The sequence below is a fragment of the Coffea eugenioides genome, chromosome 11, assembly GCF_003713205.1.
Source record: "Coffea eugenioides isolate CCC68of chromosome 11, Ceug_1.0, whole genome shotgun sequence".
NCBI classification, from domain to species: domain Eukaryota; kingdom Viridiplantae; phylum Streptophyta; class Magnoliopsida; order Gentianales; family Rubiaceae; genus Coffea; species Coffea eugenioides.
This window is the reverse complement of record NC_040045.1, coordinates 10,894,794-10,907,151: the sequence shown is the minus strand read 5'-3', so window position 1 is coordinate 10,907,151 and position 12,358 is coordinate 10,894,794. Positions and strand designations below refer to the sequence as shown.

The window sequence follows — 12,358 nt, the reverse complement described above, 5'->3', positions numbered from 1 at the left end:
GCTAAATAAAAATATTTCTAAATCACTTTATTCACTTCAAGAAAACCATTACCTTAAAAATAATCTCTTGTAATACTACCATATCATAATATTATGCGCTATAAAAATATAAATTTGAAAAATAAAAAAGTTATTTGAAAAGAAATACACTTGTATCAATTTAACTCTATATACTCAAAACCGATTTCTTATGAATTTAAATTTTTTTAACATCTTCTCAACCATTACTCAAATCATTAAACGGTATCAATCATTATAAAAATCAGCTCAAAATAAGCAAATAAATTACACTCCACTTTATCACAATTACAAAAAGTAAAAGATAAATAAAATTTAATTTATTATAATTTACAATTATAATATTGCATAGTCATCCAAAAAATGAGTAACAGAGAATGATGGATAAAAGGAAAAAGAAAAAAGTGACTTTCATTTCTTTTTTTAAAGATTTTTGAACTCCATTTATTTGATATGTTGTGAATTATATGTCAAATGAGGGTTGAAATATAGTCTTTTTACCATTATTAGGGGCGGTAAGTGATATTTCTAAAATTTTAGAGGTGTTAAATGATATTGAAAGAAATCTCAGGCTAAATTTTTGATATTATCCCGTAAAGAAATCCATGTGAAGCGTGTCAGCCACGAGCTGAGGTCCCTCCACTTCTCCAGCAGTCTCCAGCTAGGCCGACACGCTTCAATTGGAATCTGAATACAATTATTCAAAAAAGATGCATGTTGGAAAAAAAAAGTTCTGCAATATTTGGAACTTACTCACTCTTTTTTCCAGCAACAAATAACAATTGGAACTTACACAGTTTGATTTTACCAAATTTTAGGTGAATGGAAAGTTAACATGAACTTTTCTTACCAAATGGACAAATATGGTTGACAAACATGATAATATACTTATAATTCATAACTTATCTCAATATACTTATAGAGTATTTTTTTTAATTACTAATTTTTTCAAATGTATCATTATTCTACCCCATTATCCATAAGTTTTTATTATCAACACATTCACATACATTTGTTTTTTAAATTTCAAGCTGTAAAAAGTAACAAAGTGTATATATAGTTACAGTGTCAATGCAACTAGATATAATTTTTACACACCCAAAATGTGGGAAAATCTGCATAAGTTGAGTACTAAATGTTAATTTTGACGGGTTTTGAAAAAAAAAAAGTGAGTGGCCTACTTGTAATCACCAAGATCGCGGGTCCACAACCAATCTTTGGAATTTTGAAGGTGGCTATCAAATTTTAAAGAAAAATTATTCAAAACATTCTTTCATTTAGTCAAATAAATTTTTTCATCATTCACTTTTAAAATATTAACATTATGTCTTCTAAAAATTTAAGTTAGTAAAATTTAGTCTCAACATAAGTTTTTGATGACTTTTGAATCTAAAATTACTTTGGGACTCATATGTAATCATTTTTTATGTATAAAAAGACCAAATCCCACTTTTTTAATAACAATAAATATGGATTGGGTTCTATTCCACTTTTTCTTTTGAAAAAATGAATATAATTTGGGCTAGATCCTACATTTTTAGGAAAAAATAAATATGAATCGAATCATTTGTTTAATTACAAATAGAATCTAATCTTTTTATCCCTAAAAAAATGATCATGTATGAGTCACATGATGGACTTAGGATAAAATGTGGTAAAAAATCTAACTTGAGACCAAATTTTACTAACATAATTTTATAAGGAACGTAAAATTATCATTTTAAAAGTGAAGGATGAAAAAATTCATTTGACGAAATATAAGAAATGTTTTGAATGATTTTTCCCAAAATTTAACATGTATCGATCTTTGAAGTGGAAAAGTTTTTCTATAATTTGACGAAAGATTTTTCGCATTGACTTTAATAATTACTCTCTCTACCACAAAATATTTGTCATACTTTTCATTTTAAAATATTTGTCATTTTATTAAAGTCAAAATTACTTTTTCTATTTTTCTAATACCATTCCTATCTTTACATATATTTGATGCTAGATTCAAAATTAAAATTTGAATTTTAGAGGACAAAGTTAAAAATAAAAGTACTAACATTATAATCATGGCACTATTTTAAAAGTTAGAATATCGAAATGGGAGTATGGGACAAAACAAGTTTTTTATATAAAATGTTACAATAATACACAAACAAAAACAATTTCAAAAATACCATATCCATACAATATATCAAAAATAACTCTAAATATACAAAAAATTAAAAATTAAAATATATATTATTTTCTTTTTCTATCTATCATCACCACCATCACCCCCACCCATCATCTTCCTCCTCTCTTTCTTTTCTCCTCTTTTCTCTCCCTCCTTCTTTCTCGTCCCTCTCTTTCCTCCTTCCCTCTTCCCTTCCCCTTCCCCTCCCCTTCCCTACCACATCCCACCTCCTCCCCCTTAGCCTCAACCAGATCGAGGCGACCAAAGGCTGCGATATGGTCTTGACGAGGCCAAATTGAGGAGGGGAAGGAAGAGGAGAGGCAGGGTATGGTGAGAAAGGGGAGGGAAAGGGAAAGGTGGGAGGAGGAAGAAGAGGGACGGGGAAAAGAGATGAGGAGGGAGAGAGTGGATGGTGACGGTGGTGGATAGTGATAGTAGGTAGAATGTTAATTTTTAAAAATTATTTTAAAAATTTTTAAGTTTTAAAAATATCCTAAAATATATTTCAAAAATATCACTAAAAATATTTTCAGTAAAAATTTTTCATATACATTATCATAGTAAAATATTTTTAAATATCTTTAAAATTAGCTAATTCAAATGGAGCCATATCAAGAATGGCCGACTTCCCCCGCTAAATTGTGGAGCCAAACCCTGGTACAGGAACGTGGTCGATTTCAAGCCCTGGAAGTCTCCTCTGCGCAAATCACAAGTCAGGTTTTTTGTAGTTTTCTGCAAAGGGTTGTACACTATTTTATAGGAATTTAGAAACCTCCCCTAAGGATTTTAAGTATTTAATTCATCTCCCTTCAAGTTTTAAAATTTACATTAATCTCTCTTGAGGTTTATTATCTTGCAACATCTAGGTCTAATCAACAATTAAAAAGTGATATTAGGAGAGAGAAAATAATGTGATTTCACCATTGCCCCTCATCTGGTAAATTGTTTAATTAATCTAATATCAGCCCAAAACATTAAAGAAAACACTAGAATTTGCTATTTATCATCAAGATTTAAATCACATATGGCATCAAAAATAGTATATCATTTTATATATTTCATTTAATATAAGATTCACATTACAATTTTTAATTACGAATTCATTGTCAAACATGATCAACAATAAATAATAAAAAAAATTTGCAACTAAAATATTACAAGGAGTGAAGTTTAATACAATAAAATCTCAATAACTAACCTTAATATGTTAATAAGAATATTTATGATTTTAAAGTTTGTTCTCTGTAATATTTTAATTACAAAATTTTGATTATTTGTTATTGATCACGTTTGACAATGAGTATGCAATTGAAAAGAGTAATTTAGTCTTGTATTGAGTGAAAAATATAAAATAATATACTATTTTTTGATGCTATATATGATTTGATCCCTAATGATAAACAGCAAAATTAATGTTTTCTTTTAATGTTGAGTTGGTATTAAATTAATTAAATAATATAGCAAAAGAAGGGTAATGATGAAACTATGTTGTCTTCTCTCTTCTAATTTCACTTTTTAATTATTGGTTAGACCTAAACGTTATAAGATACTTAATCTCAAGGGAGATTAGTGTAATTTTTAAATTTTGGAGAAAAGTCAGTGAAATAGTTAGAAACCTCAAGGGAGGTTTTCCAAATTATCCTTATTTTATATTTTAAGTACCGCATACAAAATTTAGAAATTCTAGGCCCTATGCGCATCTCAGGTTTAGATCCATACAAGAGATTAGCATATGAGTTGGGTCCGACTAGTCTGCCTTTAAGGAGAATTCAATAATTTGTTATAATTACTTAATTTAGTTATGATTATAATGAGTTCCCTATGTTGCAGTAGTTCTTAATACTTTTTTTTAAGATTTTTTTTTTTTTTTTTTTTTTTTGTATAAGCAAGAGTTCTCGAACTAAAAGATTTCACTTACATTCCCTTCTCTCTTGTACCATCCAATCTATCCCTCCCCCTCTCCTTAATAACTTGTCCATTGCCAAGAGCATGGAAATATTTAAAGTTTTTTTTCTTCCATATGATTACAGGACGGGGTAATACAACCCGAATTACAATTAAACAAATTAACTCATACAAATGATGAGAATTATAATTGAATAATGGTATAAATTAACTTAGAAATAGTGGAAGAAAAAATTCCATGTATTGAGACTTGAACTGAAGATCTTCAATTTATAGAGTCTCAACATTAACTATTAGATCAAGACCTTATTACTCTAACTCTTTTTTTTTTAATTAAGAATCCATGGAAATTATAGCTTTTTGGGGGAAAAATAGATTAACCAAGTTGAACAGTCATAATTGATGGGCTAAATGCATCTCTCGTTATTAAAAAAATAAATAAATAAATAAAGTACTGAACTGGACAAAGTTGACAGGGCAAAAGTCTTCAAGCTTATCTTCTGTACAAAGTGGTAGGATTAAAATATTATCCCTACTCCCACTTGCAACTCCAATTATGCTTCACATCTGATAACAATCTAAAGAATAATGATACATATGAGACCTCATAAATAAATCTTGTCAAGTTGCCAAAAGAGTATTAGATACAGAGTCAAATATACACATAGGTGCCTCCCGTTGCATGAATCTTTTGGGTTTACAGGCTTACAGCTACACTATTTCTTGCTTATAAATTTGAATTTGGATATAAATGATACTATTTATGACATTTGAAACATAAATTTATATGAAAATTTGGATGACTTGTGTATCACCGAACAGCCAATAAAACCAAACACATTTTAATTCTACAGACGGCATCTATTTTCGCATTGAAATTTAGGGCATTCTATGCAGTAAAAAAATTCTCCATAAGACTGGACTTTGTCTAATGGTTTATTTCACCATAGTCAAGTTGCTTGGATTGTTCTTTATGAGAAAGCTTATTAGAGAAATAATATCGTAGCTTTTTATGATGAGATGTATGTCAAATCAAAGATGATAACAAAATGTGTTAAGAGAATAATTTCAAAACACCCTTTTATTTCAAATATTATTTTAGTTGCGTCACGAACATAATTTTTAATTACACTTTTATCTTATATACATTATTATATAATAATTATTCTAAATAATATTGCAAATAATCTTCCATCCAAACACATATTATCAACTCTGCTTGGGTTTAAGAGTTTTTTTATTTTTTTTTATTTTTTAGTTTATAGTAATAAATTCCAAAAATAACTTAAAAATAACTCCAAAAATACAACACATTTCAAATATACCTTTAAAAAAATTTACCTTTCTTCTTGTACACACTACACAATACCCATCACTCATCACCCGCCACCATCGCCGCCAACACCCTCCCCTCTCCTTCTCAAAAGGCAACAAGGTTCATGTACTTGGGTTTGGATCCACAGTTTAGCATAAGAAATCGGTCTTTCTTCATATGCTCTATTTTATATTTTTTCCGTCCCATTAAAGTGTCATACTTTTATTTTGAAATATCTCAAAATATTTATCATTTTACTAAAATTAAAGTTATTTTTATTACTATTTTCAATGGTATTTCTACCTTTAGTTGTATGCCATGTTACATTTAAATTTGAATTTTAAAGTTTACAGGGCAAGTTTGAAAGCAAAAGCACCAATATCACAATTAATCTATTACTCTTAAAAAGTTATAATCTCAGAAGATGACAAAAAATATGGGATAGAGGGAATAATTGTTAAAATCTTGATTCTGCTGTTTTAATTCTATGATCTAAATTTATAAATTTAATCAAAATCCTAATAAGTCAGATTTGAGGCTTTTTTTGGGTTCTGGCAATTTAGAAATTTTGAGAAAAATGCAATTGTGGTACTCAAATTTTGACACATGAACGATTTTAGTCCCTAAACTTTGCTAAATTGCTATCGAAAAGAGTCACATGATAATTATATATCCGGCAACTATTCTATAAAAAATGTCAAAAAATGTAAAATATCCTTCCGACACTAAGTGCCAAGAGAGGTATTTTTAAAATTTTAATCACTTGTCCAACTTTGCTCATCTTATTCCTTTTATCCTTCTTTGGTTGTATTTCATCTTTACCTGAATGTCAAAAGGATATCTTACATTTTTTTGGGCATTTTTTATATATTAGCTGCCGGACATGTGACTATCACGTGATTCGTATCAATAGGAATTTGCCAAAAAATTATCTAGGGCACTAAATATGCTTAAAAGTTAAAAGTTTAGGTATCAGATTTTTTTTTTCAAAATTTGACCACTAAAACTGTTTATGTGTCAAAATTTGGACACCAAAATAGCATTTATTTGTAAAAATTTTTGAGTAGTTGGTAGAAGTTTGTTAAATGAATATTCTCGAAGTAACTAGAGTTACTTTACCTTCCTACCATTGAAGAAGAAAAAAGAGCACGCGGTTGCAGTTGGTAGAAGTCACGTTGTGGACTCCGCGATCTTGGTGACTACCAGTATGGGCGGCTCAGCTTTGGTCAAAGTAACTTTTAGGACTCAAGTTAGGCAGAATTTTCTAGAGTCTTGGCAACTTTTTGGATATTTATGCAAAATTTTCAAAATTCAAGTATTTGTGAATTCTTGCTGTGGCATGTCTATCTAATGATCACCAAGTCCACAGCATTGCTTACGTGACGTTTTAGAAATTTTGCATGTGCAATTTCACTTCATCACTCACTCTTTGCATGAGAAGTTTCGAAAATCAAATTTGTACACTAACCGCCTTTCACCAATTTTTAAAATTTCCATGCTTGAGCTATTTGTTTAAAAAAAATTAACCTTATAGACATTGATAGTGTATGTACTGATGAATTTGAAAACATGTTACATGTGCAAGAATTAAAGTTAAAATTCAAATTTAGATTAAGTAACACGCATCCATATTTACTCGCGTATAGAATGTCTGTATATATAATATTAACTTTAAAATCATATTGGCATTTAACAGGCTCACTTAAAATGCTAAAAAAATTTTGTATTGGTTCGAGTTCTTAATAAATTTAAAAATTATATTTTTACTTAAATAATTATTGTTGTTGATCAAGAATAAGCTGATCACAATTTTGATTAGTTTTATTTTATATCAGTATAGATATACTAGGTTTTAAAACAAAAATAGCTTCATTCACTTTCTCATTCATATCAAATTTTTATTCTTTTCTGTCACTCACGTCGTAAATTTAGAAAATATCTTGTTTCAAAATTAAGAGTTATTATCACTTTATCCCCTTAACATTCGGTGCCACTATCAATTTCCCCCTTAACATTATCTTTTAGTCACTTTACCCCAAGACTAACGGTCAAAGTTAATGGAGTTTGTTAATTAAAGTAAAAAGATAAATTTAGCCCTTAAAGTCACTATCACTTTACTCCCATCAGCTATAGTCTCATTATCAATTTACCCCATAGAGTTATTTTTTAGGCAATTTATCCCATCATTAAACCAATTTAGCAAATTAAAAACCTTAGAAGAAAATACCCTCCTTTTTATATAATAAAAATAATAAAAAATTTAGAGTGACTCTTATCATCTTTAGTGTCAAGAAAAAAAATCAAAATATTAATCTCTTTCTTCTTGACAATCTTATTAATATTAAAAAAAATAGAAAGATCGAGAGTGGAAGGGAAAGGAGGAGATAGAGAGAGATAGAGAGAGAGAGAAAGAGAGAGCTCCAATTCTTTTTTTAAAAAAATACAAATAAGAAAGAATTAAATACTTTTATTATTTTGAAATTATTTTGCTTTATTGTTTACCACCAGATTTCAATCTTAATCCCAACAACCTCAAATTAATACGATAATTTTAGACTTTTTTATTTTTATTTTTTGCAAAATCTAATTTTTTGTCTTCTTCTTTCCTATCTCTTTTCTTTTCCTAGTATTAATAAGTGTGAAAAAAGAAATTTGAGAAAACTCTTTTATTTTTATATTATTGGATCTTTTAAAGTGAAAAAAAAGAATAATCATTCCAACTTTTTTATTTTTAATTATATATATAAGGATAAATATATTTAAAATTTTTTTATCATACTAATTAGATTAACGATGAATTAAAATGTTTAGAAATAATGTTAGGAATTAAAGTGTTTATATCACTATAATTTAAAGGAATAAAGTAGTAATACTATAAAATAAAAAGGTATTTTTATCTAAAATTTCTTAACATGTTGAGTTGAATTACTTATAGGAGTAAAGTGACTAAAATATAACGTTATGGGTTAACTGATAGTAGTGATATAGTTGAAGAGGGTAAAGTGATAATAATCCCAAAATTAATTTGAAACTTCTAATGCTGCAGTACATTCTGCCATAATCGCAATATTATATCAATCACAAGGATATTTCTGTCTCGCAAATTTCTTAACCGCAATTAATAGCATAGGAGAGGGGTAAAACAGTAAAAGCATTTGTCATCCACCTCACCCACCCTCCCTATAAAATCCCCATGACATTTTCCCTCAGATTTCTCGTCATCTGAAAAGCTTTGCCTACAAAATAATTACAGTATTTATTTGTCTTGTTTTTTCTTGAGAATCGTTCTATCGGAAAACCCAAAAAGTCATGTGTGGCGGAGCTATAATTTCCGATTATATACAGCCGAGCCGATCGTCCCACCGGCTAACCGCCGACTTGCTCTGGGGAATCGGGGGAGGTGGCGATCTGCCTGATAGCAAGAAGGACATTAAGAAGAAGAAGAATACTAGCAATTTCTACTCGAAGCAACTTAGGTCTGAGATAATTGACCTAGACGACGAGTTCGAGGCTGATTTTCGGGAATTCTCCGATCAAGCAGTGGAGGAGCTGGAAGACGTCAAGCCTTTCGGTTTCTCTGCCTCCAAACATTCTGCCATCCTCTCTCGAGGTAATTTTTGTATTCATTTTGTGGATAATTTTGGTTCGGGAGCTCCTGATTTAGAAATTTGGCATTTGGTTTAGGAATTTGGGAGAGTTTAAATATCAAGCTTGAATTTGGGACTTATGTCATTAAATGGTCTGGAAATAATGATTTTTTTTCTTTTACTGGTTTGTAACCTAGTTTAGACTAGTTGGTTAGGACTAGTTTGCATTTGCTGCAAAAAAAAAAAAAAAAGAGTTAGGACTAGTTTGCTCCTTTTTTTTGTGATTCAAGTTAAAAGGGAAAAAAGGTTTGATATAATTTTGGTTCACGAATGAATTCCAGTTCTTTTCTTGTTTTTTTTTTTTTTGAATTTGATTGGATTTAGGTACGGTGTTGGATCATATGTTTTGGAGTTTTTGGATGAGCATTAGTCTTATTTTAATTATCTTTCTTTTAGGCTTTTGGTAATGATGGATGAAGGGAATTTTTTTGGGTAAATATGTTATCAGTGTGTTTATAAAATGGTCAAAAGAATAATGATTCTGAACTTTGTCATGTACTTTCTCTGATCTACCCAGCGGAGAAAGAGTAGTACAAAAAATTGTAGAAAAGAAATAAAAAGAACTTCCTGATCAAAATGTTTTTGCAAGATCATTTTTTGGAGGTATGAAGTGCAAGATTAAAAAACTTACTGAATTTGCGTAGGAAACAGATAATTTTGGCAATCATATTTTGTGTGTATACAGTTTTTGTCTGTCTTTTTTTTTTTTTTTGGTTGAAGGTCCTTGTACATTACAACTTTCGTTTTACAAGGAAATTACATGTTGTCAATTTAGTAAAGTAGCTTTTATATACAAGAAATTAGCTGTGTGTATCTGCTTCCTCCCACCCCCTGTACATGGTATCTAAATGTCTGAATTTTGGTTCATCTATAGCTGCGACCCGTTTCTGAAATCTTGATTTCTTGTCATGAAGGCACCAAGTGTGGAAATGCATCTGATTCCAGTGATGAATCTGGAAAATACTTAAAGAGAAAGAGGAAGAACCACTATAGAGGTATCCGACAGCGTCCATGGGGCAAATGGGCTGCTGAGATCCGTGACCCAAGGAAAGGTGTACGAGTCTGGCTTGGAACTTTTAACACTGCTGAAGCAGCTGCCAGAGCGTATGATACTGAGGCTCGAAGGATCAGAGGCAAAAAAGCTAAGTTGAATTTTCCTGATGAAACTCAACTCTCTGCCTCAAGACGCACTGTAGTTGCGAATCCTCAGAAAGTACGAGTCAAGGAAGATCAAAGTCAGGTTCAACCTAGTCTGAACGAGAGCATGACTTTCATGAGCAACATAGAAAATGACCACTGCAATTCTTTGAATCTTGTTGAAGAGAAACCACCAGCAAAGCAGTTCAGCTCTGTTGATGCTTATCCTACCGTTGGAGATATGGAATTCAAGTCATATTTCCAATCTGATTGTGCTAACCCTTGCTTCAATTCTGATCAAGGAAGTAGTTCCTTTGGTTGTTCTGACTTTGGTTGGGAAGAACAGTGCCCAAAAACTCCAGAAATATCATCGATTTTTTCATCTGCAATAGACTGGGAAGAACCCCAATTTGTGGAGGATGCAAACTCATCAAAGAAACTGAAAACTAGTCCTTTAGATTTGGTGCCTGCTGATGACAATAACAAGAAGTTGTCTGAAGAATTTTCAGCTTTTGAGTCCCAGATGAAGGTGGTTCAGATGCCTTATCTTGAGGGAAATTGGGATGCATCTCTTGACGCCTTCCTAAATGGGGTTGCAGTCCAGGATGGTGGGGATGAGATGGATCTTTGGACATTTGATGATATCTCTGCTATGATGGGGGGTGTTTACTGAGCCTGCTATTGGCCTTGTTGTAGCTTTCTGTAAATAAGGTTACACATTAGTGAATTTTCAGACTAAATTGTTTTCATAAACATGTACGGTTTCCATCGGTTATGTTTCGTTTGAATTTGCGAGCTTGATTGCTCCTAGTTTGATTTTTATTTTGTTGCCTCTTTAGTTATGTTTTGGGTTTTTATTTGACGGACCCTGTGGACCGGGTGTAGGTGTCTTACTGTATTTGGGAGGATGCAAGCCCAAATTTCATTGAAAATAATAAAGTGAATATATATCTAAAAATGACGTAGAAACGTTGCACTAAAGCAATACAGACAACAAACAACGGATGGCGATTATAAAAAATGATCCAAACGCCGCACTAGTCCGTACAGAGAAAAGGAAAAATTAGAATAAACGAATGTATGGTATATGAAAAGATTGATGTTTTATCTTTCCTTGGTGGGAGCTTCTCCCTCTACATGTGAGTTTTCTCTCTTTGGTGCGGGCGCTCCTAACTCTTCCAACTCTTTCAACTCTTCGAACTTTGCTACTTTTTCAAACATTTCAAACTTTAAAACCTCAAAATCCAAAAATTTCAAAATCCCAAACTCAAAAGCTCAAACTCTCAAACAACTAAAGCAGCAAACTCTGAAGAATTAATGCATAGAATTATGTTGGTGGCTAGAAGCAACTGATAAGTAACCACTAAAGCCATCAATGTTTCTTAATGCTGGTCGGAAATCCAACCGAGGTTGATTCTGACAAATACTGAAAGAAGAGTTATGGGGAGCTAAGGATAGGTAAGTTTAAACTTTATAACTACCTTTGCCTTGGACTTGAGTACCTGTGAGAACCCTGAAAATATATAGATAAATATCAGTGCATATTTCATTTGCATTTTTAATTCTTTAATAAATTTTAGCATTAAATCTAATTGTTATTAAATAAGTGCGTAGAAATAAATTTTATGTGCAAAATGAAAGAATTGTGCTAAACTATTAAATTTCTTAGTTTTGTTACATTGAATTCATATTTCGAAGGTAAATTATTTCATTAATTTAACAATTAATCTCTTTGAATTCTGATAGCTAAACCTTAACCGTTAATAATGATAAGGATTATTAGGAACCCTAGTATTAAAGTGCAATCGATAAGGTTTAGACAAAATCGATACAAGTACATTAAACACACTTAAGATATAAAAATTTCGATAACCAAACTTTAGCGAGATTAGTGCATCATTAGGCGTTTAGATTTCATTTGGGATAAATTTTGGAGTTAGACTAGAATTTAGAACGTGTGTGGACATTAGGTGAAGATGTGAAAAGACTAAAACACCCTCCACTATTTCACAAATGACCATACAACCCAAACACTCTCGGACAACTCCCTATAATACCACCACACCATTCGGCCAATGCACCCTTCTCCATTTCAACACACAACCTCTCAAACACTCAAACTCCTTCCAACCGCGCACCATTTCCTCTGTTTCATCTCACCTCAACCACAAG

At 30.9% G+C, this 12,358-nt stretch overlaps 1 protein-coding gene across 1 annotated transcript; it reads left to right on the top strand.

The window, feature by feature from the left end:
• Nucleotides 1-8,640: 8,640 nt before the first annotated feature.
• On the top strand, nucleotides 8,641-11,008 carry LOC113751735 (ethylene-responsive transcription factor RAP2-12-like). The gene is made up of 2 exons (XM_027295846.1): nucleotides 8,641-9,012; nucleotides 9,964-11,008. The coding sequence occupies exons 1-2, from the start codon at nucleotides 8,712-8,714 to the stop codon at nucleotides 10,857-10,859; spliced, it is 1,197 nt and encodes a 398-aa protein (XP_027151647.1). The 5' UTR covers nucleotides 8,641-8,711; the 3' UTR covers nucleotides 10,860-11,008.
• The last annotated feature ends 1,350 nt before the right edge of the window (nucleotides 11,009-12,358 follow it).

Bases quoted from the DNA above. Each gene is read 5' to 3' on its own strand.
- LOC113751735 (XM_027295846.1), top strand. From the start codon at position 8,712: ATGTGTGGCGGAGCTATAATTTCCGATTATATACAGCCGAGCCGATCG. The intron at 9,013-9,963 runs GTAATTTTTGTA...CTTGTCATGAAG, and splicing joins TTCTGCCATCCTCTCTCGAG to GCACCAAGTGTGGAAATGCA.